Source organism: Lonchura striata, chromosome 16 (assembly GCF_046129695.1).
Source record: "Lonchura striata isolate bLonStr1 chromosome 16, bLonStr1.mat, whole genome shotgun sequence".
Taxonomy (NCBI): domain Eukaryota; kingdom Metazoa; phylum Chordata; class Aves; order Passeriformes; family Estrildidae; genus Lonchura; species Lonchura striata.
Window position 1 is genome coordinate 8248981 of NC_134618.1, and position 27340 is coordinate 8276320.

The following is a 27340-nucleotide window of genomic DNA, read 5'->3' on the forward strand; positions in this document are numbered from 1 at the left end:
ACACAGCTACCTACCTCATCCATTTTAGTTTTACAGGAAACTAAGAAAAAACAAATTTTCCAGAAGTATTCTAATGTTGAATTAAAATTTGTATGATAGAATGCAAAACATTAATTATGTATTATCTATGCAGGAAAAAAACCCATTATTGAAAATTATCCCTTTTTGTCTAATAACAATACAACTCTCAAAAATATTTCATCAATACTTGTAGTAATGCACCAGCTGTAGCTTTTAAACTAAAACTGAGAAATCTCAGCTCCGCTCTAGGCTCCAGGGCGCCTGCTGCTGCTCCAAGAGCTGCCCTGGATGAAGCTCCGGGAGCGGCTTCCCGACACCCGCAGCACCCGCGCCGGGCGCGGCAGGAGCGGTCACGGCCCGGCGCTCGCCGCGGCCCGGGCACCCACTCCTCCCTCCCTCCCTCCCTCACTCACCATTCTTGCGCTCGGTGAGGGGCGGCAGGCAGGGGCTGGGCTGCAGCGACAGCCCCCGCAGCTCGTGTGCCACGGCCTCGCTGTGCGGGCTGGGCGCCAGGCGCGCCGGCGGCCCGGGCTCGTCCTCGCCGTCCGCCGGCCCCGCGGGCTCCATCCTGGGCAGCCTCGGCGCTCTGCGGGAACAACGCGCTGGTCACTCTCTGCTCCGCCAACACCGACACGCGCTCCGCACACTGCTCTGCCCGCACATCTGGCCTTCGCACGCAGAATTCAGCTTCACAAAAATGGACATTACCTACTGATTTCCCACAAATATTACGGGGTTGGCAAAAATATAGTCAGAGGCAATTTAACAGAAAGCAGGAGTTTCTCTGCTCATGCTGACACAAATCACCCAGTGTTAACCTTCACGGTGGATGTCCAGAAGCTCCTGTGCCCCACCCGCATATCTGCACATCCCTTTTTCCCAATATCCCTCTTTGTATTAGAGAATGCCAAATTAATATATTGTGCTTTATGTTAATGTGCATTGTATCATTTATGTTATGTGTACTGTAACATACAAGTGGCTTTTAATATTTTGAAGCTCCGCACAACTCTCTTTCAGATCCCAAATCAATGTCAGTACTTACACAGGACTTCACACCACCAAAGGACTGTATCAGAACTAGTCAATCCTCAGTCTCTCCAGCAAGGCTTTTAGCCATGAATATTTTAAAATTAATTTTGCTGCACACTAGCTACTTATTGAATAGTTGAAGAAAAGTCCCAATTTACTATATCCTTCCTTTCCATCATTAGTGTAATACTTAATCCACAGTAAGGAGAGACAGAAGTATGAATTACTGGTACAGGCTTTTTATACCTCACAGAACTATCAAGTCATTAAAATTTCAATAAATCAATATGGACATCAATGAAGTCCTATCCCTGGATTCTTGGAAACTTGAATGATATGAAATATGAACAACTCAGGAAGATCCAACTCAGAAAAATGAAGAAATGTCTTATTATTGTGAGATTCTTTGTTAATTTTTAATTATTTTTCTTAAGAAACACAACTGCTTGCCATACTCAGCCCTAAACTTCAAATATTCTGAATACAAACACCACATGTTGGGGTGTGTATTCAGAATTTTGAAAATGCAATATATGTTTCAATGATCAATACCAAAATATTTTAAGTGTTAACATGATATTTCAAAACCAAGATGACAAAAAATTATCATGACCACCAAAGAATGGCCTACACTACAAAAGGGCAGAGAATCATGTTCTGAAAGTGTGAGTTGAAAAATAAGAAATATAAGCAAGTACTGCTTGATATACAACCTAAATAGAACAATTATCATGGTTACATGCATATTTTTCATTATTTTCCCTAGTTACCAACTGGAGTTTTCACATTAAATGAAGACACATTAACTTACTGTTATGCAAGATTTTTTTTCTTTGTTCTTAGCTTCTAGAAGCATAATTTACTCAGCTCTCACTCGATTTCCTGACATTACACTCTCCTCAAACTCCCACTCACTCATACAAATTAAGTACATTATTAACCAAGCAGGTCTCTCCAGAGCAGAATTTAACTGAAAATTTAGCTGCTTATCTGTTCATATTCACAGCATTTTATCCAGAATTTACTAGTTATGAGTTGCCTTGGAGTCACTTTTCAAAAAGATTAAGCCACGTGAGCTGTACTCATGCTTTCAAATCAGATGAAATTAATAGAAACATCTTCTTGTACTAAAGCATTTGTTATGCTGCAGGTTAGCTTTGACTAGTTTTTTTTCCCCATGACAGATAAGTAAACATCATGCTTTGAATAAAACCAGCTTGACTTTCACTTCTACAACGCACTGTGGAACTGGTAACATGTCCATATCTTCATTTTTGTTTCAGGAATGTACAGAAATGTGGATTTATTGTCCAGATCCAACTGAGAACACAGCATGCAATTAAATGATATTGATTGTAGCACAGCAGCACAACTCAAAACAAGTTTGACTTCCCACACAAAATGTGCTTGATCCGTGGTTTGAACATTAATAGATCAGGTTGGAAGGGATCTTCTGGAGGTCATCTAGTCCATCCCCCCATCTCATGGGATTACCAGCTCTCAGGAACTTGCCTTGTCAGCTTCTGAAAGTCTCCAAAGCAGGTGATTTCACCATCTCTGGGTAACCTCAGTATGAATGCTCTGCCCACCTACTTCACACAGAATTTCTTTTCCCGCTGGTCATGACTCTCAGGACCCTATTTTCATTGTGGTTTCAGAACAGTACATGAATGTCATCATTAGGAAACGTCTAAATCCAAAGTTCTCCAGTGCAGAACGCTAACCCTAATTTTAAGCTTTCCAATTCACAGTGAAGTCCCAGATACTGCACTTCCCTTTTCCTTAATCTTTTAGATAGGCTGCTAAAAACCCAGGTATGTTCTCAAATAATCCTCTAACACTAGAACAACCCTATTGCTATGTTGCTACGTAATCTTTGAACAAAAGACACTCTAGTATTCCCAGAAAGTCTAAATTCCTCAAATTCTTTACTTATCTCTCCAATCACATTTTGCTCCCATTTCTTTTCATTATTACTTATGAACTGCTGCTGTATCAGACTACAGAAATATTTCTGAGCTAAAAAAAACAAATTCTCTTAACCTTCCCCAAAAAGGAAAACACACATCCCCACCCAACATTTCCAGGGTTTTTTGGTAGGGAGTAAAAAAAATAGTGACCTACATCATGAACATCTGGCATAGATACATTAGAATTCTTACAGCTCCTTACTGAATCAACAAACAGAACTTCAAAAAAATACTATAAAGATGACAAATGGAAGACTTGCAATAATAAAATATAAACAATTAATTTGATTATTATATCTTGTTTTTTTAGAATCTAATAAAGAATTAATTCAGCTGTTCAACTCTCTGAAGACAACTCCTGAACTTGGCATCCATGAAATTACTAGTTTTTGTTTGGCATAGAGTCTTCCTTATTGACTGAAATAACTAATTTGGGAACTTAAAAATAACTTTTATAAATACCTTTCTAAACAAACAAAAAAGAAATAAATGAGGACAAAAAACATCTGTAAACATCTCTGTAAATGTATTTTTACACTGCTGCATGTATGATAATAAACCATTACCATTTTCTAGCACACTCATTTTAACTGCTCCACACGAATACAACTGCTTTAGCATCTGGTGCAGGCTACAACCAATAGCATTTACTTCACATAAAACTCAACTAAAGATATGCAGAATGTCTCCCATCTATTTTCAGTCTTCAAAAGTAATTTCATTCTGATGTATCTAATATAACCAACTGTTTGTACATTAACAATTCAAACATGAAAATGAGTAGTAGAAAACATTTGATCACCTTGTTTAAAATCAAACCCTGTACAATAAAGACTTTATCCAGCAACCATGTGCAAAACAGAAACCTCTGATTTAGAATGTAAAGCCCATGACACTCTCATATTTTATATTAAAGATAACAATTTACCTCCCCTTTCTCATTTGTTTGAAGCCTCCTCAATCCTGAAGAATTACTTCAGATCTGCCATCTGCATTTACAGATGGTAACCATTATCTGTGTAACCCCTGAACTGAACAGACCTATACACAAAGTATAATAATAACATAAATGAAACTCAAAAGTAAAAACATGTACAGGAAAATACAATTTAAAAAAATCCATTCTACTAAAGTTTCAGAATTCTACTTAATATAATCCAAGAAAGCACCTTTATACCAGGTTGATCTGACAAAAATCAGTTGTCACTCAAGGGATTTCCCTCTTTTCCTTGCAACTAAAACACCTCAAGTTGCATGAGCCATCACTCTGCTAGGTATGAAAACCATTTCTGCTTATGAACTGTTGGAAAGCATAATACCAATTTATTTCCAGAAACTAAAAATCACATTATTGAATTGTTCCAATAGTCTTAAATGATTACAGCTAGGTGGTTGTTTGTTGTTTTGGTTTTTTTTTTTAACATAGAATTCAGCAAAATTTTTAAGAGTAGGAAAGTGAAAACTAGAAAAAAATTATTTTCCTACTTAGCCTTTAGAATACATTATCAAAATAGAATCTCCATCAGCACTGCTAGGAGGCTTTGGTTCACATTTCCCTGACAAGTACATAGGAACAGCGTTCCAGCACTGGGAAACCAGAACTCCTGTACAATGTATGAGCCTTATGTAAGTGTTCTCACAGATTGTAGGTGGTTGCTATCTTCTTAACTGCTGAAGACAAATGCTCCTTTTATTTTTAAACATTTTATCTTCAAAAGACAAAATTTATTTCCTTGGAAAAATCTTATAATCTTATACTTCCCTGCTACTTGAGACACCAGAACTGGTATTTTACTTGGCACAAGCTCTGAAATTTGGATGACGCTTCAGTAGTAAATCAGCTTTTATTTTAGCAATCTGCTGGAAAATAACAGTTCACGAATGACAGTGCATTCAAATTCTGGCCAAGACAACTGGCTGACATTAACACTGCTCACTCACTCACACCTGCAAGGAACGTGGGTCACTGTACCCAGTACAGTATTGAATTAACAATCATCAGATACTAGCAATTTCAGCTCCAGGATTTACAAAATCATGGTGTGAATATGAGCACACAGTTTCTCCATTTGTAAAACTCAGTAAAATTTAAAGCTCTAGAAGTTTGTATTACACCAGAATCTCAAATGAATAATCAAGATGTAAAATGGAAAATACTCTAAATGTAAAATGTTCAGTTTGTTTTTTCTTACCTTTTTCTTCAATGTATCAGAAAATACTAAAAAAGATCCTTTAAAAGTGTGAGATCCAGCAGATCTAACAGCTGCCAAGGCAGGCCATTGCATGTTTAGTCTTCCAGTCAGTGCCTGGAAAGGCTTGGAGATATGTGCAGTGGGAACAGTGATTTCTGACACTGAGGCCAATAAGGACTTTGGGGGCTGTTATAGTTTTAAATATTCCTTCTATTTGAGCAGTGGGCACTAATGACCTGAGAGTATGTGAGAAGTCACAATCTGAGACTGACTTGGCAATTCCCCTTCCCTTCTCATGAAGGGTAAGGATTGTGCTTTCAGAATTCAGCAGACCCTACCTATGCCTACACAAGCCTACAGCAAACTTCCTTCCTAGGCTACAAATTAGTCCAGTCCATGGTCAGACCCTTGGAATGCTCAGTCTCTCCTTTCTTCCAAGGATCAACACACGTCAGGCCTGAACATAAACAAAGCAGTCGGGAACATTCAGCTCACTGAACAGTCTGGGAATTGGAAGCTGCGGGAGTCACTTCCCGGAGACAAGCCCTGCGACGGAACACCCACTGCAAGGAGAGGAAGAGATGCAGGGTTTTAAAGGATGGCTCCTCTCACCATGCTGCCTATCAGCAAGGGTAGAGAGAAATACAGAAACAAGTCATGGCTTCCTGCAGTCTCCATCTCCATCAGCTCCTGGAGCAACACCAAAGGGAGGCTGTGCTCCTCAGCCCAGCCACAGCGGCTGCTGGAGCTCAGAAAGGCAGCAAGGGCTGCGGGGCACGAGCCCCCATGGGACAGGCACAGCCTCACCTCTGCTGGGCTGGCTCCCTTGGTACACACACCTCCTTACTGCAGCACGGAACTTGGACATGGGAACTGGCATTTCATTACCACAATGAAGGAGAAACTGCAATCTTACAGTTGAAACACGGTGTTGATAAACTTAATTAAGTTTTGTGGTCAAACACAGGGCAATAAGGATTTAAATCATACAGCTATTTTTATCAAGGTAATTATACAAAAGCAGAAAAATATGAGAAATATCAGCAGCTGACTAACTGTGAGTAATCACCTTGGATAAAGCATCATGAAAAAATCACTATTACTATTCATTTCCTTAAAAAACAGGACTGGGCTGGTTGATACTTCAGAAAAATGTCCACTTTTAATAATTAACTGAGATTAAATTTTTGTAACTGTCTGCTCTAGCTAAATTAATACCACTGAACAGACACTGAAAAACCTCCAGAAACTCTTTTAACACTTCTGCAGATTTTGATGACAATGCTATACTGAGATTCTCTTTACTAATTCTTCAGAGGAAGTCTTTAAATCTTAAGTCTTTGGACTGATCAAAAAATGAAAAATGAATAAGCTACAGTAGTAAATGCACCTTGTCCATGAGGTAATGTACAGAGAATTACTTGTACCTGGACAGAGGCTGGGGATGAGTCAGTAGAATCCTTGATGATACATTCCCTCCACTGCTACCTCCAGGCAGGGGAAAAAAAAAATCACAGTAATTGGTAATGGGAGCTGAGCCCTGCTAAGTGCAAATGAATTACCCTGCAGTGTGGGGCTGTGAGGAATAAAGGCAACCTCCCACAGCTCCATTAAAGTGTGGGGAAACTAAAGCCTACCCTGTCGCTGTGCAGGGCCATAGAGATGATTTATCTATTCTTTTCTCACATTACTGCCTTCTCAAACTAACCTGTTCAAACATGAGTTTGTGAAATCTGGATGACACATAAACCTTCACTGGAAAGAATCTACCTCATTGCAATGCTGTGAAGCTTAGTGTTTAAATACCTTCAGGTTTCAAATGTTTTAAGTAGTTGTAAATATTACAAATATCTTCTGTATTCACATTTCAAGGGCTTTAAAATTATAATAATAGAACCTGTTCAAAATGCTAAACTTCTTACAAATATTTTAAATAAAACAAGCAAAGGTTCAATATGCACAATAGTCATCACTGAAACAGAACCCCCACCTTCAGACAAAAGTGATGTTTAAATTGTTTACTTATTATATAAAACTGTTCAAACTACGTCATCTTCCTTTAAGAAACAGCTGAGAAACTCCACAGTGTGCACCAAAATCAATAAATCTGTCTAAGGGACCAAACAAAAAGTAAAGTCTAAAATTAACTGCCTCTTAAAGGCACCACACAGTCAACAACCTCCATTTTTAAGGAGAAGTCTGAACTGCTCTGCTATTCCTCCCTGCAAAAGAGATGCTCATGTCTGGAGAGCTGTTTAAGACCCAGCATGGAGGCAAACATCCATTAACCCACCCTGATAACCCAGGACAGCTTTCAATTTACCTTCTAGTGACATAGCAGAAGCCATGCTAACTTGCAGTGTTTGCAGCAGAGTTTATAAAGATTTGTGCTGAAAACTCTGAATCACGAGAGGACAATTATTTATTTAATCTACAACTAAGTCCATCTTCCCCAAGAGCTGCTGCCTGAGCACTCAGCAGCAACCAGAATTCTGGCCCCAATAGCTGAAGTGCAGAAAACATTGACCCATAACTTGTTGTAAGTGAAGGATTCAGACCTCAACAACTTTTTACTATTAATCACCATATGAACAGACATAATTTGATTTAATCTCATCTTTTCTGTGGATATTCTTAATAAACAATGCTCCTCTTAAGGCAACGTTAAGTGGTTCAGCTGGTTCCACTGCATTAAATAAATACAAAGCTGTCATAGCACATATCTTCACTAGCTCTATTAAAATTAAGACCTTAATAAAATACTTAAAACTAGATAGGCAAAACATGAAGTAGTATCTTGTTTAGATGTTACTGTATATGGAAATATGCTGTGTGCAAATAGTCAGAAAAACCTAAACATGGCATTCCTATTTTTCACTCTGTGAAGATGATGTTGATTGTCAATATTCTAAATTTGCTTTAATACTCGGATTTAAAAAGCTGACATTAACATTGGCAACAAATACATTTGGGTTGAGTTTACAAAGCAACACAAGGTCAGTTTTATACCTAAATTTAGCAAGGCAAAGAAACAAAGAAACCAACCAAACTACAGCTATCTGCATTAGTGTGGTATGCAAACAAATAATGCTCCTAGTTTCTCACCCTCATAAATGTCTACATATTTACATAATATTTTTTTTACAATGAAACATAGTGACATATGACTTCCAAAGCTACTTACTTGAATTCCAGTTAATAAAAATCCCAAAGTTCTTAATCTCAGTTTTAATATGAAGTGCTTTACAGGAGTGTTTGAGTAATTGTGAGATCAACTCGGATTAACCAGCCCAAAAGCAAGTTCAGTTCTTCTGGTCTATGACTTTGTGGAAGGAATTAGGTCCCATGTACTCCATGATTTTCTGTGTAGCCAGAAGACTCTATTTATACAATTTAAGTTGCCAACATAGGAAAAAAAGTCAAAACCCAAGTGTTTGTTTTTGTATAATAAATGCACTTAATAGCTCAGGCACTGAATTGGATTATAATCTTTCCCTATATGTTCAGAGACCTTTGATAGCCAAAATAGTGGAATATCTTAAAAATGAATGTTGGTAAAGTTCTTAAGGCATTTCAGGAAAGGTTAGATGACTCCATTATTTAATTTGTTTGTTTGGATACTGCGAGATGTTCCCATTTATGACTAAGCTGCAGGTGCTATTCTGTTTATTTTACTGCCTGCAAACCAAGCCCTTGAATTGTACAAAACAAGGAAAGCACAAGGATTCAAATCAAAGAGGAAGGAACTGCAGGACTGGCTCCAGTTGAACATGCTGCTTTCTGCCTCCTATCGGAAGCAGGACTGAAGATTGCACAATCACTTCTAGGACATGAGATTTCTTGAAAAATCTATATTTTGCTTCTTTTTATATCTACACACTTTACAGAGATTAGCAAAGTTTTATTATTGTAATTATTTTATTATTGTAATATTTGGTGCTAAATGTGTCTTAAAAAATACAATCAACTTCTATTGGACAGAATTTAACACACTATTTACATTCAGCAAGAAACTAAGTGCTAATTAGACATTAATTCAAAATAAGGTAAGTGTAATTAGAGATTACAAGCAACTTCAATTTAGGGGATCTTGCAAAAATCAGAACGATTGTATCTTGAGCTGAAATTCAGTGGCATGTGCAGAAGGTCCTCAATTAAGCAGTCCCTATGTAAAACCTTACGAGAGCTAAGAAAATTTCTCACTCACAAACCTTTTGCTGCATATTGACTTGGACCAACACAGCTACTTTGAGGTATTAACAATGCAAACAAGAACTTGAATTAGCTCCCATGGAACCAGTCAACTTGTTGCTCCCAACTTCTGAAAATGGAACTTTTAATATTAAATCTGCTAATGGACAAAAGGAAAACTTAGAAGATGACACATTAATGTTTAATTTATAAAATATATGAACCAACTTGTGGTGCATCTCAAGCAGCAGCTATTTACTGTGCACTCTTTACCTGACCAAGTGTTCACCTACAATATTCTTTCCTGTTTCTTACTTCTAATCCCATGTGGCCTCATTTTTTATATAGCAGTGACAAAAGGTCACAATCTGAATGCAATTATATCACTTGTACTAGATTTACACCTTACAGCATCTTCCTAAGAATTAAAGTCATGGGGTTTTTTTAATAGAAACAACAAGGATGCAGACTGAAAGAATACTGAATTCCATGCAGTTAAGCAGACTTCCAGGAAGAAAAATCCCATAACAAACCACAAAATCCTAGCCCTGAGACTCCTAAACACTGGAAATTAAGCATGAAGATATGCCACACACATAGTATTATGACTAACACTACAATAAATAATTTGATAAAGACAAAATTAGACTCTTCACTTAACAGAAGCCAAATTTTTACTTTTCAAATCAAACACATTTCTTCTAACAAGGAACAGAGTAAAACCACAGGAAAGAATATAAGTTATTGCTTCTTTATAAATACAGATTGAAGATCATAACTGATGAAGCCTAATCTCCAGATCAACACCCATATCCTAAAATCATCAGAAAAAGTATGTTATTAGTATGGTGCCTGAAAACTCTGATGTTCTAAACAGTTTAATGCTATAATCCACAGTCCATGCCCTCAGTACTTTAAGAACCCATTTCTCACGATCTCCAAAGCTAAAATGATCTTGAATTCCATTTTCCCTACTGAAATTAGCTAAAGACTAATAGGGCAGAAACTCTGGGTCAGGAGAGTTTATGTTGCCTAAGGCCAGTTTCAAAGAAGTCTTATCTGTTAAACTATTGTGTTCCAATATTTCATTTCATACAATGCTGCTTGTTTAAAAATAAGTAAGAAATAGATGGTAACATAAAATTGTTTACAGTAGATTACAGATTTCTGCACTTAGCAGCTGTCACACATTTACTTTCTGTAATTCTTTTAGTTTGAGTATATTTCAAAATGATACTACAAAGCTTTATTAGAAACTCTGTTGGAAAATACTGATCATGTGATGAAAACAGATATTAATTAATCTGGTATCCAATATAAATATTGTAGCCAAATAAATTTTTCCCTTCGTTTATTTTCATTGTTCTTTTTTCTAGTGTCAGACAATAGCTATTTTTCCCAGGTCATTTCAATACCCACTTTCCTGATTTCTACTCTTGAATTCTCTATTTTTTCTATCCTCCATCTATCACTAAATCAACTCAGCTTTACCCATCAAAAATGCTCTGTATACCATCCTTCTTTCATAACCTTTTCCTGAACATGTTCCTCAGCCAGCACAAGGCTTGGCTTAGGCTTTCCAAAATCTACTACTGGTGCCAAGAACCCCAAGGCACATGGGAGAAACTACAGAAGTCTCTTCTGTACCACCTTCAGGCTCCAGCTGCCCCAGGTATTTGAGGAAAATTTGGTGTAGAACAGTGTCCAAGGCTCTCCTGTGAGCGTGGTTTACTCTGCAGCAAAGGGAAGCAGTCCCAGTGTTTTACCCATCCCCCATGTCCAAGGGCTGGGCTGGCTCCACATTCCCACCTGTGCTCCTGCCCACAACACTCCCAGGACAGTAAAGATGAATTACGGCAAGAGCAGGTTCTCACCACCTGCATTTCAGCCTTTCCAAGAGATTCCACTTTTCTCTGTTACCAATTTTGCATGACAAGTTTTTAAAATTAGGCTTCTAATGCAGGACCTGGTAAAAAATCATCAAATGGTTTAACTGGCAGAACAGAGGAAGGGTGGAACATCTGGCAGAGGAGGGAGGATCTGATTACAGAAGAAATCACAAATTACACTCAGTTATTCATAGAAGCAAAGAAAGTTGGTAAAAACTGTCTAGAGACAATTATTTAGGGCTTGATTCACATTGGAAGACTAATAATTCCCATAAAGACAGTTTATATTTTGCAAAAACTGACAGTATTTGCGTGCTGCTGTATTATTTGACATTAACATAAAGAAGCAATACTGTAATTAACCCATACAAATTCAGAAATAATCAAGATTGCAAAATAAAGAAACTTCTCTTTAGTTAAGAATTTACTAGAAAGTGCATAAGTGAGCTCTACCCTCATAAACTGGGTATTAAAAACCTTCTGCAGTCCAGACACTGCAAATGAAATTAGTGTTGAAAACATTAAGTAGAACATGGTGAGGTTTCCAGTTGTTTCTATAAATTGCTAATTCATACAGGTTACAAGTCTTTAACAAAAACCTTATAAATATATTGAGTATATTTATAAAGAGTATAGCTGTACAAAAAAATAGAAATTACATACTGAGAAACATCAGTAAAAACATTAACAAAACATTAAGGCCTTTCTTTTTGGGTACCTTAGTTGCACTTTTCATGGAAAAATATGTTTAAAATTTTATTTTTAAAGATGAAACTCTAAAAAAAAAAAATCATGTACCAAGTGATATATAATGAAAAAACACACTCAAAAATAGTTCAGATAGATTTATTAGTCCATTTAAAAACTCCTAAAATAACACACAAATGGTAGAATTCAGGCCAACCCTAATGAATGGGGAGATCCCCATTAGTTTCTGTATAGCCATCTCAGTATATTCAGCAAGCTCCATTCTCAGAATACACCAATCCTGAGACTCTCACCTGCCTGAGCACCAAGGGAAGATTATGAAAGTGCAAAGACTCCTTTGCTTTCACAGTTCCAGCCACTCACGTACAAGGGAAATGTGCCAAGATGGCCAGTGCACAATCTACAGAAGGACTAGTAACACACTTCGCAGCATTTTAAAAACACAATGTGAAATTAACAGTGACATCAGGTGTTCCCTTAGACAACACCCAGGTACAAACCCCTAATTCCCTCCTTACACTGAACCCCTACCAATGTAGGACAGCACCTGCACACAGACCTGCAGCAGTGCAGTTCTGTGTGCAGGTGCAGTAAGGACCAGCAGTCCTTACAGAACTGTAAGGAGACAGCCACCACAGACACACTGTCACACACACTGCTCTGCCTGTGTCACAACATTACCTTCCCAAAGCTTTACTAACAGGGATTCTAAATCATGAAAAGCCTTAAACACGTGTTCAACTTTCTGCAACCCATTTAGTGTCAGAAACACATGCTTAAAGCTTTGCTGGACTGCAACTTTACCAAGCTATACATTTTCCATTTTAAAAATATGGGGAACAAAATTAAGCATTGCAGCAATGAAATTAAACAAATTTCAGCAGCTAGAATTCTGTGTCTCTTCTACCTTTTTCGTGTAGGAAATACTGAGAAATTTGCCTCTACATGAGATGTAAGAACCATTTCACTGGACTTCACTGAATACGCTAACAATTTGAACTCATGCTAATCATGAGTTTCTCTGCTGAATTTTTATGAGCTACCTCCTTTACATTTAAAGAATGACTAAGAAATTAATTTTAATGTCTCTAGAACTTGTAAACAAGTTTTCAGCAACTGTTCCCTAGCCTTCCAGCAGGCTTCTAGCATTAGACACAAAATGTGGAAACACAAACATAACTGCATGTCCTTCTCAGGTATGTAACTAGGAGTATCTATGTCATAAATTCACTTAGAAGGATAAAAAACTGTGGGTTTCCTTTTTGTCTTTATTTTTTGTTTTGTTAATTTGTGTTTCAGTAGTTGGTGTGAAGATCAAAACTGAGTATAACTAGGACTTCTCTCTCACTCTGTTGCTTTTGGCACCATGCCCAGGTAAAAGCCCCTTTTCAAACATTTAATTAATGTTTAATCCAAAGACCAAATATGAAATCTTAAAATACTCTCTACTAAGTCAACAATCAGAGAGATTCAGTTTATTGCACAAGTGCAAAACTGTTACATTAACATCTGGATTTAATAACAGTAATCTGAACACTTCAATAAATTCTGTAATGTGCATTTACTTTGGAGTTTCAAGATATGGAAATTTTTGTGGTAGACATCAATCTTTGCCACAAAAGGAAAGTTTGAACAAAGTTGCATTCTGTAACTAACACTGGGCAATTTTGGCTCTTGAACTTCAGGTGCTAAAAATGCTTCAAAACAATGCCAGAAATACTGGTTCTCCATCCTCAGGACAGTAAGGAAAAAGAAGAATAATTTCTTCATTTGAAGAAGCAAACATGAAACATTCATGGCTGTCAAGTGCAAATAGTCTTAATTTCAGTCGTTCATTTTTTTTTTTTTTTTTTTGGACATGCAGCTAAAAAAGCAGCAAATTTATTCACAGTAAGAGTCAAAGGTTGTAGATTTACTAAAAAGGACACAAAGTGAACTGGTTTGCCAAGTCTAATCAAACCTACTCTTCATGGTGCAGGTTTTAAGTGTTCTAGTTGGGATTTTTTAAGTGTTTCTAGTTAGGATTTTTTGCCTAACACAGTTCTGGGGTTTGCTGGGATACATCAATGCTACAGATACATACCCCCTTCTGTGTATATCCAGTTCTGTACATCTTGTTCTTCCAGTCTCTGGAGCAACTCTTAGCCATGTCAGTCGTGTGCAGTGTCTGCTTTTTCTGTAGAAGTGGAACCAATGCTCTGGTTCATCTAGGAGGCCTCAGTGGAAACTATCAAGAGGCTTTAAGTTTGATGCTCTGTCTTGGTTATCCTGAAAATCAGGCAACCTGTCCCACCCTCTTTTTCCCACACTGAAGATGAGGAGGGAAGGGCAGGATCAGAATTTTCACCATTTAGGGACCAGCTAACTCCAGAAGCACACAGTTCCAGGACTGAAAATGTGTTAGCCAATATAACCCAACTCCCTTGTTTTACTAAGCTGCTTGACTTCCCTTCCTAACACCTCCTGAAACAGCACTATCAGCAGCCATTAAACACCCTTGGTGATCCCCCTTGAGAGAATTTTTCTCATCAATAACTGGATTGATTTAACCAAACCACAAAGGGTCTGGAATCTCTCTGGAGGTGCTGTGCTGGTACAAGCCTGAGTCACTGCAGAAAAACTGTTAAAAGTAAACAAAATGTTCTATAGGCTGAAGTTTTAATATCAAAACTATTCACATTTGGAAACCAGCTAACATCTGTGAAGGCTTGCAAGCATGACAGTCCTTTAAAAAGAGAAAATATTGTTTAATCAGCATATAAGTATTTAAGTCATAATCTTAAGAGGTGATTAAAATCCACTCATATCAAAGGCCAAAGCATAAAATCACAATAACTTGCTCTTAAGTTTATGTAATACAAGTACTACATATAACCAAATTTCTGTTTGTACAGGAACAGATTTCCAGGAAAATCTTCCATTTTAACAGGATTATAAAACCTTAAGCACAACTTAAAGGGATACACTACTCACTAAAAAAATAGCATAGCAGCTTTATTTAAAAAAACTTATTTAAAGAGTTTAAATTTTTTAAAATACTGCACTTACCTGCTATCTCTAGCACCCTTCTAGTGTCTGTTTCAGCACATTCCTGATTGGTTGGAAAGCAAAAAGGAAAAACAAAAATCACAAAGATGTCTCAAGGATTCATTATTTAAAAAGTTACATTTTTTGTTCTACCTGAGAAATTAAAGCCTTAAGAATACTAGTTCAGCTTTCTCAGTTTCTGCAATTTTCAGATGTAAAGGTGTGTTATTAGATTAAAATCCTGAGGAAAAAAGTGACTTCAATATACTCTATGTGCATCTTTTAGCACCTATTCCTGCTCAAATTCTAAGACAATATTTGCCTTTCCAATTACTTCTGGCAAGAACAGCAGTACCAGAGGTGCATAATCTGCTCCTTTTAACTCAACTGCAATACACAAACTTGGCCCTAGTTCCTTCAAGTCTTCACACTTGGAAGTGCCAATTATACAACAGAAATGCATTTTAGTTTTCTATAAATTCCAATACAATGGAATGTTTACAAAAAAAGGAAACTGTTCACATTCACATTTTGTCTTTTTGCTATGTCACCAGCTCAAATGCACTTGTTCCAACATCAACATGTCATTTATTAGAATATTTTAGACTGTGTGTGTATATATATACATATACAGACACATATGATTAAGTCAACAGAAAGCTAATGCTTTAAAAAAACAGTTATTTTCAAGTCTGGCATTTATCAAATGCTGTTTCATACAGTAACACTAATGGAGTTTTCCAGTTTTGGCTTTGAATCCACAGGTATCAGACTTAGAACATCCCTGATGTTGCTCAGCCCCACAATTTTACTTTTGATCCCAGAGATGAATCCTAACAGACTACTTTTAATTATTTTAAAGGTTTAAGCTGATGGTTTCAGTACACGTCAGTGACAGAGGTTAAAAGCTGTACATGTAAAAAAACCAAAGCAAAACACACAAGAGGAAGAGGTTACAAGGCAGAAATGCCAAAAAGGCCCACAAAAATAAATGGCCTATGATAAAATATATTCCCTCTTCCTTTCAATAATCATTTCATCAGTAATCTAAACACTGTTTAAAAACCCCCAAACCTCAACTAAGCATATTCCCTATCCAATATTCCATTAATCCATCGTGTCATCAATTACCTAATTTCATTGCTAGGCTAACAAGTAAAAGTTCCAACTTTTAAAGTATTTTATGCATAAAAACCACTAAACTTGTCTGAATATCTCTGTATTAACACGCACTATTACAGCCGTTTGATACTACCTTATAATTCAACAGAATCTTGCAAACAAAAGGTAAATATAAAGGTGATTTTCATGTTATTGTATGACTGCTTCTAAAAACTCATTTGCATCATTAAATTCCGTTTTCTACACTTGTCCAAATACTGCCAAATCCTGAAAGATATTCTGCACTCCTGATAATGTACTAAGGATGTTCAGCTTCCAGGTATTTTTATTTGCTTAATAACTGATGTCACTACCAGACAGCAATCTTGTCAAGTTTTAAGTTATACCACAAAGTCACATCTGCTCTAAGTAATTACACTGGAAAAAAAAGTTTAGGAAGGAACAAGATAAAATGTCACAAATTAATAGAATCACTTTATGAAATGCCAGCTGTGCCTTTGTTGAAATCTTTAAAATCTCAATTAATTCAAAACCTGGGCATTTTTTTCTCATAAAGGAAAATATGCAGCATGAGGAAGAAGCGTGAACACCTTCCCATAAACAAGAACTTCAGAACATGCTGTACTCACAGGACAGCGTAATCTTGGATTTTTTCTTAAAAGGTGATTGATGTTTAAGCTTTAAGTATTTTAGACATATTGACATACCAGACTTTATGGAGGTGCTTTCAAAACATTCATAAAAAGATAATTTTCCTGATACTTCATAGCTAAACAAGTTACTCACTTAAAATCCTCTAGTCTTTATTTCAGCCAATTGCCTGCAGCAGGCAGAAGTCCTGATATCTCTTGAGTGCACAGAGACTGACTAACAGCAGTTTTCCGCCCTGCACACTTGCACACCAATACAAAACCCACAGAAATGGAACAAAGGCTGGCAGAAAGGCACGGCACGGCAGCACAGCTCTCCACCTGGCTCCCCGCGTCCCAAAGAATGTCACTGTCGCAAGTGTCAGCCAAGCGACCTGCACCCGCGATGTGGATCTGTGCACACAGGTGCTGTGGATACACTCGTTAACAACGCTGATCCTGGAATCATCAGGATTGGAAGAGACCTTCAATATCGTCCAGTCCAACCATCAACCCAGCACTGCCACCGAAACCTCTAAACCACATCATCCAGCGCACATCGTCTCTCAAACGCCTTACGGATGATGACTCCACCGCCTTCTTGGGCAACCTATTCCAATGCCTGACCACGCTATAATGGATTAACCAAGTGCCACCTAAATCCACGCATGTCGCAGAAAACGAGTCGAACTGGTTAACAGCCGCTGCTCTAAGGATCGCAGCTCTTCTCACAGCCCAGTGATCTCCGCTGCAGCTGCACGACTGGGGTCACGGAGGGCTCGGGTCTCCCCCGGGCGAGGCGCTCTCATCTCACCGCCCGCAGGGTTCGGGCCGGGCCCGCAGCGCCGCCCTGCTGCCCTGCAGCCCCGCAGCTCCCCCGGGAGCGAGCGTTCCTTACTGGCAAATAACAACACGGGACACATCCACCAGCGGCCGGGCCGGCGCGGGCACCGGCACCTCCACCTGCCCGGGGCCCAGAGCGGCCCGGCGGGGCCGGGGGGCCGCCGCTCTCCCCGTGCCCGGCTGCGGCCTCGCGGGGACCCTGCCCGCCCCCGGCAGAGAGGGGGCGGCCGCCGCTCTCGGCACTCCCGCCCCCCTCAACCTCCTTCAGAAGGCTCTGCGGGCGGGGCGGCGCGCAGCCCACCCCGGGGCCGGCTGCCGGCGGTGCCGCTCCCTCTCAGCGCCCGGCCCGGCCCGGCCCGGCCCGGCCCGCTCCAGCCGCGGCAGCGCGGCCGCCCCGCCAGGCGCGGCCCCGGTGAGGGGCGCCCGGCCGCGCGCGCCCCGCGCCCCCCGCCCGCGGCCCCGCTCACCCCGGCCCGCCGCGGCCATGTTCCTCTCGCGAGCGCTGCGCCCGGGACCGCCCTCCCCGGGCGCGCGCCCGGCGGTTGGCCCGCGGGCGGGGCGGGGGAGCCGCGCGCGCTGGCGCAGCGCACGTGCGGGAGGCGGGGCGGCACATCCGGGCACTCGCGCCCTCAGAGAGCGGGGCTCGGGGGAGCCGGGCACTGAAACGCTGCGCTTGGAAAAGAGCTCGGAGATCATCGACCCTGACCTGTGACCGAGCACCACCGTGTCAACCAGACCATGGCACTAAGGGCCACGTCCAGCCTGTCCTTAAACACCTCCAGGGACGGTGACTCCACCACTAATCTGGTCAACCCATTCCAATATCTAATCACCCCTTCTGGAAAGAAATTCTTCCTGCGTAAATTCCTCCTTAAACTAAGCCTCCACTGGCGTAGTTTAAGACTGTGTACTCACTGGGTGTCTGGGAGAAGAGTTCAGCCCCTACCCCAACAACCTCCTTTTATGTACTTGTGGAGTAATAAGGTCTCCCTTGAGCTTACTTTTCTCCAGGCCGAGCCCCCTCATCAGCTCCTCACAGGAGTTGTGCTTCAGACCCTTCCCAAACTTCGTTGCCTTTCTCTGGACTCTCCAGCACCTCAAGCTCCTGCCTGAACTGAGGGCTCCAGAACTGGACGCAGCGCTCGAGGTGTGCCCTCACCAGTGCCAAGTACAGGACAATAATTTCTACAGGACAATCCCGCTGCCCACACTATTCCTGGTGCAGGTACTTCTGAAAGTTCTCCGGGATCCCTCCCCAGGCCCGGTAAATCCCCCGTCCCTCACAGCGTCCCTCTGGGGGCGCCCGGCGCTGGCGGGAGGGCCGGACCGACCCGTGCGCAGGGCTCGGGCCCGGGGCAGGCGCAGGCCGAGGCCGCCAGCGCCGCTTCTCGGGGCGCTGCGGCCACACGGACTGCAATTCGAAGCAAATGGATTGGGGATGGCTTCAAATGCTGGCTGTGCAAACATTCACTATCAAGATGGGACTCATAGCTCATGTATTTCACCTTCAGGCTTAGCTGTCAGTGTCTGAGGTGACTGAACTTGATTCAACATCAAACCAATCACAAGGAAAAAAAAATTCTTCAAAGAAGTTTTGGAAACCTGATGATTTACACTTGAGAATGTGCAATAGAGAACACAGGCATTTATTCTGCGATCAGAATATGATCATGCATGCACGCAGTAATTTATTGCACATATTGTGCAACACTATGCTTACAGCGAATATTTAACAAATTGACTTTTACTAGTACCGAGCCAGTCCTGTTCTGTAAGTACATACTGCATCAGGCCCAGTATTATGCAACCCTGCTTTTGAGTTGTATTTTTTTTTTTTTTTAGCTCACAGATTAAGTACTAAGCTGCCACTTGGTCTAATACAGCTTTTTTTATTATTACTTGCAATTTGCTGATGGTCCAGGAGCTTGCTAAGAGACTGCATCAGGCTTATGCTGCGTGCTGGCCAAGCAAAACATGGTTCCCTGCTCCAAAAGAGTTTTTCAGTGCCCTTGTTCAGCAGTGATACCACAGGCACAAAAAAGGAATCAATTTTTAATTCCTTATTATTTTAAGACAACATCCCAATACACTTCACTACAAATAGATACTTTGACATTGAAATAATTACTTGTTCAAATTGTTTTAGATGGATTGGAAGGTGGGTTTTTGTTTGTTTGTTTTTGTTAAGCTTTGTAAAACACGGTAAATTTATATTTCACTAGATTACAGTTAGCTAATAATATTTTATCCAATTCCAGAAGCAAACTAAAAACAATAATGTACAAGAGCATTGTGCGAGAGATGGAAATCTCTTTAATGTTACAATGCAGATTAGATCATTCTAGTTGTTCCAATGGCTGCTTTAATGGGCATTGCCCATCCATTGATCAGAAGGGTATAGACATGGACCATATTGCAGAACACATGGAGTATTCCTTGCTAAAGAGTACTATAGAACTTGAAAAACCTGGAAAAAATGATGTCTGAGACAAAAAGGTATGTTAAAGGGTTTGCCATTAAACACAGATGGTGCTCATTTCTTGAAGGCATTTGAGCTTTATGAAACCACATAGTAATGGGAGTCAATGAAAAAGACACATTTAAAGTGGCAAATAACTACTTAAAAACAGTTTCATCCATAAATTCACTCTGTGGAAATTGTCCAGCTGCGCACAATTGTTTTTGACTTCTGAGCACCACCTTTCCTGTCTTGGGCATGGATATGTACAACACTTCCTTCTTCTTACAGAATAGTTCAATAAGAGTCCTTGGCATATGCCTCCAGGAATAACAATGGATTCTATAATCCCTTTTTTATAACAGGATAAGGATAAGAAGCACTGTTACAGTGGTTGAAGCTGGCAGAGCAATGCAGTGCTCTGCAGTGAAAGGATGGACCCATCTCTCCCTCTTTCACTTTCAAACTGGTGTTCTACTGTTAGAAACTGCTGAATATGAAAAACAGATAAATGACACAATATCAGCATTTTAATATTCAAATTAATGCACACATAAAAATATTTGTTGTGATTGATAGTGAATATATATTTAATTATGCAGTTGTAAACTGTGTAAAATAGGGAAGGATTGTTTGTTTAATGAAATAATGCAAATATCTTTTAGGAATTATTCAGAAATAACCTATGCTTTTCAGTTCTAGTACAGGCTTTATATAAAGAATTTGATTATTCTAGAGATGTAAACACTGTGGTTAGATTTGTTAATAAAGACTTCATTATTTAAAACATACAATAATATGTTCTGTAGTAGTGTCAGCTACATATTCGATGGGGGTATTAAATTTGTAGATAAAATTCATTGAGTAAAGAACACAATTTTGCCACCTAATTTACGGGATTACAGAATACTAGTGCAGTTGGCTCAGAGTTGAGAAAGCTACTTTGAAAGTAGGGCAAGAACTATTGCAGCTTCTCCTAGAGTCATATAATTTGTAATTATTATGTTTCAATATATTTCATAAAGGCCTGAGATCAAAAGATTGACAAAAAATTTTATGTGAGGAGGAAATTACTTTCTCCACAGAGCTTTTTCCAAAGGGCTCTAAGTGAGGGGGAAGTGGATGAGTTGTTGATACAGTGTTATTTGCATTTGTATAAGCTTTTAACACGAGTTACAAAATGGCAGCATAGTTAACAAGGAGTGGTTCTCTCACAGGAATACAACTCCTCGAGTTCAATAGAAATCAGGAATCTCTTTGGGAAGTATCCTGTTGTGGCTATTCTTCAAGGGAACGTGCTGGACTAGACGGACTTTTAGTGTAAACTAAAGAACCAGTTCTTATTTGACAAGGAAATTGAAAGAGGAAAAGGCAGCATTTATCAACATTATAGCTAAGAACAAAAGCAAAAAAATAGGAAAACCTTTCACCAGCTTGCAGGTTAAATAAGCAATATAAATCATTATGATTTTGAAACAGCCATGTTACAGAAACATTAGGTTGACCTTATCTCTGCTATAATGGTTTTGTATTCTCTAGAGAAACTTGCAAAGATCTGAACCCAGTGATTCTACAGAATGAATTCGATGTCTGAGAGCAATATTCCTGCAGTTTTGGTTTCCATTGACAGCTATACTCATGCTGACCTAACTGAATGGAGCTCACTGCAGGTCATCAGTGGCTTCTCATAAAAGAAAACAGTATTGCACTTCAGGTTACATCTGAGAAAATAATATTACTGATCACCATTGGCTGTTATTACATTAGGTGTTAACACGACCAAACAGTGGTTGTTCATACTAATTGTAAAATCAGTCTTGCACTGAAGCTTTAATAGTCTGTCACAAGAAATGGGTATTTATTAATGGCATTTAAGTGTTATTTTTTCATTTTTGTTTGGTCTTTCCATTATTTTATTTCCTCTAATCCTCCTAATAACTTATTTGTTGTTGTTATTGCTATTTTCTCCTATGGGGTACCTGTATCCCCTTTATCAGTGCATTTTGCCTGCATTAGACCTTTCTGCCTGTTTTTCCTCTCGTGTAGATATAGCCTCACCTTTGAATATGTGTGTATTCCATTTCTGCAGCCTCCTCATGCCTCTTTTCTCCTCATTTGCCTGTTCTTTAAGCAACAAGACACATGCCAGACACTGCTGTTCTTTCATGGCTCAGCCATAGTCCTGCAGATTTGCAGAAATTGGAGGGTTGCAGGGAGGAGATTGAGTTGGCAACAGGAGTCTGCCTACCTACCCCTAGGCTGCAGGTTTTGTTACTTGCTCCCTGTCCTTTTTCTTAACAGATGGTGGAGACAAAAAGAGGTGAACAAAGAAAAAACAAAAGAAAACAAAACAAAAACCAAAACCAAAAACAAAAACAAACAAAAAACAACAAAAAAAGCCCCACAACCCACTCTCTGTTTCTCTTTCCTCCAGATATACCAAAAAGAGTGAGGAAAGCACTGTTAATTGCAGCTAATGCAACGAATCTGACTTTGGATTTATCTTTGTGTAGATGTAAAGTACAGATCCCCATTACTCCTGGGAAGTAGGTAAATATAAATGCCCAGGTTATTAAAGCTATTCTGTTTATATCTTAATTTATGTGAAACAAAAATCTTCTTCAGTAAGCAATACTCATTGCCAAAACAGCGATGCCTTAATCAGTGGCAAAGCAGTGCAGCTACTTCAAGTTTGGGGTTTGTAACTAGGGGTGTGGCCAGGTAGAATTGTTGCTTTGGTGCGTGCTGAGGCATCTGGAAGAATATGAAAAATCATAGACCAATGTGTGTGGATTTGGGCTGGTGGCTTGTGAGAAGCATTTGTTGGCTGTGGTGTTCCAAAGGCTGCTACAATTAGCCACAGAGACTTGGGAAACTTTTGGCCTATCCCCTTGGGAAATGTTTTTCTAGAGAGCTGAGCGTACATGCTTTGGTTTGGCAGAGGACTCCAGAATCTCCAATCAGTCTCTTGCTAATGACTGAAAAACTTTAATAAACAATAAACCTGAATGATGGTAACTATAGTCTTGTTTACTGCTGGAAATGTACAATTTATCAACTTGGTGCTGGTTTAGCAAGAACCTTCTGTGTTTTCTGTAGAAATATAGGGAAAGACCTGCTGTGATTCTGAGTATGTCTTTTCTCTCATTGGAAGGCATTTTCTCCTTCAGGCCACACACTCCTCAGGATCACCTATGTTATTCAGCTTTATGATTTGTTCATTTAATGAATATTGAAAATTGAGCTGATGGTCATTTTGCACTTTAAAATGATTGCTCATTTTGTGTAACAGTGTGGAGTGGTTAAACTGCAGACATGTGGGATCTAAATGTGAGGAATTAATTCCCCACAGTTGCTGAAAGATCCAGAACTCTGTTACTTGCTTCTCTTGGTCTTCAAGAACAAGGATTTCTGAAGTTTCTGGTGTGAATCAAAGCATTTGTGGAGAGGGTATTTGCAGTGGGCATGTTTGGTATCAGTTTTGGAACACTGGCAGCCAGCCCATTACTTCTAATTAAATGAGAGAGAGAATTTCTAACAGAGAGAGCTCCTTGATTTAATTTTAAATTTGTCAGAATGCTCAGAGTATTGAATGGGTGTCTGATCATTGGAACAGCATCCTTAGCACAGATCAAATGAATAAATACAATTAACTTGCTACCACCACAGGAAAAAATCTAAGATTTTGTTTATAGAGATTGAGACTGATAATGAATATACAACCCCAAATGTATGATACTCTTGCCTTTTCCATGATGCACGTCTAATTTCTCATGTAAATCTCAGGGATGAGAGGCAAAAAGCAATTCCTTTGGTACATGCAAGACGGAGGCTTTTCTAATTCCTTTTTGGGGATTGGTGAGTCCATGGGCTACTAGTCCCAGGTAGTAATTGAAACCTTTTCCCAAAGATTGCAGCTATGTTAGGGCTCATCTTTGTTTTAAAGCATTTTGAATACAGTTATAATGCAAGCTTGACAAAAGAACAGTGTAAAATGGAAAAATAGCAAAATGTGAGGAGACTGCTGTTCACTTTGTAAGGCAAAGCTTGTGACTTAAGAATGCTGCTTAGCAACAGATGGGGAAAATCTGAAGGTGATCACATCATCTTGCAGTCCCTGAAAATTAATTATGCATGTTCATTCTGCCTTTTAAGTCCCATCCTTTTCATGCCCCTGTTCTGCTTTTTTCTTGGGATGAGGACTGTGAGAAGGCTCAGCCATGTAACCCAGTTTTGTCATCCCCCATTCTCATGCTGACGCAGGGGTGATTCAGCTGCTGAGCTCTGGCTCAGGTTTCTCCAGTTCTCTGCAGCACTGCTGGAGCTGGACACAATGCCCACTGATCCCTAGGGAATGGGACCCAGAGGTGTCTGGGAAGGAAGGGAGGACCACAGACTGAGGAGTTTCTGTGGATGGCTGTGTCACTAAACACACACATTTGTCTCTATTTGCACTATTCACCACCAACCCTTGATGCATCTCCTCCCCTGCAACTTCTTCTCACCCCTTGTTCTCCAACAATTTGAGTTTGTGGGTCATTTTCATACTTTCAAAGACCATGGTGTGGCTTTTCTAAGTTTGATTTCCTTAGGAAATTCCCCAGATTGAATAATTTATTTTATGGTACTGCTAATGAAATTGGTAGATTGTGGCATTTGGGAAGCTGTAAAGTACCCATTTGATTCATGTGCCACTGCCATCATTCAGCATGCACAGGGTAGAAGTATAAATACAATATTATAAATTGGCAAGTACTGTTTGATTTATTTATCTGCAGATGCCTTCCCTGTGAACCAAAGCTTATGTTGACCAAGTCATTAATCAACTTGGTAGGCTTAAAGTATAAACATCTCATACCCAACTGAAAGATTCATTTGCATAAATAGTTAAGGAAGCAGTGATTTGCATTCATATTTAACAGGTATATGCCACCAGGGATGTTTTTGCTTTTCCCTGGGGGAACTTCAACTTTTCAAATGCAATTTTGACACAACATAGTATGGGAATTACCTAGAACAGTTTGTTTGTTTGTTTGCTTGCTTTTTGTTTTTTAAATTAGCCAAATAGTAAGGCACTTCAAGGTACGGTAGGTACTGGTTTTCTCTAAAAAGAGTGCTGAGAAAACTTCAGGGTAAATTATTCAAGATATTGACTAGGGATAAGACAGCAGACTAGAAGAAGTTTTGTTTTATAAAAACTGTCACCATATATTGATTATTCTTATTACTTAATAAAACCACATTTAAAGACTTGATCATATGACTAGATCCTCTAGTTGGCATCTACACACAACCTGGGGAAAAAACTACCACCATATAGCTGCTAATTTGAGCTTCCAAATTGAAGGTTTCAATGTTCAGTTAAGATGCAATTAGTTGAAAACGAGGCATTATGTACCAAAATCCCTGTGTCAGCTTTGAAACTTAAGCTTATGATGAAGTAAGACATTCCCAAATTGAAGTTATGACTGCATTCTCTTTTCCTCTCTATGCCAAACATGTGTTCATAATCCTTTCTACTTATTATTTCTTTACACAAAATAGCAAATTAGGTCCATATGAGACTTTTGGATAAATAAAACCAGATCATAACTGATTTGGCCCTCAGCCTATTTTGATATCTGCCAGTTTAAGCAGTGTGACCCTAAAAATAAGGGTTAAGCTAATTACAGTTGCTCAGAAATCCAGATTTTCCAGGTCTGAACCGGGTCCTGCCTGCCAGCTTGAATTTCTTGGTATTCTTGAGTATTTAAAACCCTCTCTTAAGAAAAGGATTTGAACTGAAAAACTCTAGTGGCAAACAGTAACTTCTTGGTTCTTGACTTCATGCTACCACTTAATCCCCAGCTTTCCTGTCTTACAGGGTAGTTGGACACAACCCAGAAGGTAAGATTCAGCTGGATTCTAGACAGGGTTTTTGGTGAGCTTGTGCCATGGGATAGGTGTCATATTTGGTCCCAAAGCTATACTGGAGGTGGCAGAATGCTTGTGCATGTGACAGGATGAATCGGTGCATCAGTGCTAGGAATCAAGAAAAACTTCAGTGTAAGCTGCTCAGAGTATCACTGCACTCCTACGGAAATAAAGATTTCATCTGACACTGGCAATAAACGACATCATATGAGAGCTGAAAAAGCATATGGAAATATATGAAAGAAGATTTTAAGGTTTAACTGACCTATGAGTCAGTGGTGAGTTTCACACTTCATCATGGACTTGCTTTATCAGCTTTGACATAACCCTTTGCCTTTAGTTTTTCTGGCTCCCTATTTGTGAGATAAAATGAATACAACACCAAATGCATGACAGAATTAAGTTCTTTCTTTTATAACCTAGCAAAGAGACACAGTACTCTTCTCACAGTGCCTGGTTGGTATTTGACTAAAGCTTGTATTCTTTCAACCACAAGTCAAATCAGATCCACTTAGGTCCATAGTGATTAAAAAGGACAATTGCTGTATTAATATTATTAATCATCAAGTTCACGAGCAAGCCTGTTCTGTTACTGGACAGTCATTTCACTGCACTCTGAACTTTGTATTTACTTTGTACCTCATCTCTCTGCCTGGGCACTCACTGAGACACAGAGACCCATGGATCCTGCTAGTGCATTAGAACAAAGCAAAATACAAGAGCAGTTTGTTTTGTTTTTTTTTTAATATAAAACCTTTATAACCTATTACAGCTAAAAAGCTAATGAAAATTTTGAAAATGGAATTGCTGTATCTGTTAAAGTATTTAAAAATTATTTTCTGTAGTTAAATTCCTTATTTTTAACTGTAATCAGGGAAGGTAAGGAAGGTCTGTACAATACATTGGAAAAACTCTGGTGGTAGTATTCCTTATTTCTTAATGGAGTTTTGTTTTGGTTTGTTGTTGTTTCTTCATCTCCGATCTGGTTAGAATCCTTGATCCGGTTTTAGAATTTGAACTTTTAACTATTTTTATATTTAGTAAACAAACACTGCAAAACCTCACTCATGTTCAAAATGCTTCATGATTGAAATATTGTACTATTCCTACAATTACATTTAGATAAAGCTGTTCATCTTCAGATAATGAAACCATTAAAAACACCAAAATCCAGAAAACCCAAACATGAGAGGAGAGAGTTCTGACTTGCAGAAAAGAAATCTGTGCTGGCTGTTCTGGGAATGATCTTCAGAATTAGCTCATTATTTATTCTTGGTGCACTCCACCAATTAAACAAACAGTTTTAAATATAGAACCGGGGATGGGCTTAGCTGGTTTTTCAGGG

The 27340-nt window shown here is 39.2% G+C and overlaps 1 protein-coding gene across 3 annotated transcripts in view; it reads right to left on the reverse strand.

Moving 5' to 3' along the window:
* Positions 1-18159, reverse strand: part of MRTFB (myocardin related transcription factor B) — a 69327-nt gene extending 51168 nt beyond the window's left edge. Inside the window, exons 1-3 of one of the 3 annotated variants that reach the window (XM_021545782.3) lie at positions 18092-18159; positions 15052-15094; positions 435-607 (exon numbers count right to left, since the gene is read on the reverse strand). In XM_021545782.3, coding sequence (XP_021401457.2) covers positions 435-588 — 154 coding nt within the window. In that variant the 5' untranslated portion in view covers positions 589-607; positions 15052-15094; positions 18092-18159. Of the gene's footprint in view, positions 1-434; positions 608-15051; positions 15952-18091 lie in introns of those variants that run through there. The other 2 variants (XM_021545785.3, XM_021545783.3) reach the window with 2 other exon arrangements.
* Positions 18160-27340: the final 9181 nt, after the last annotated feature.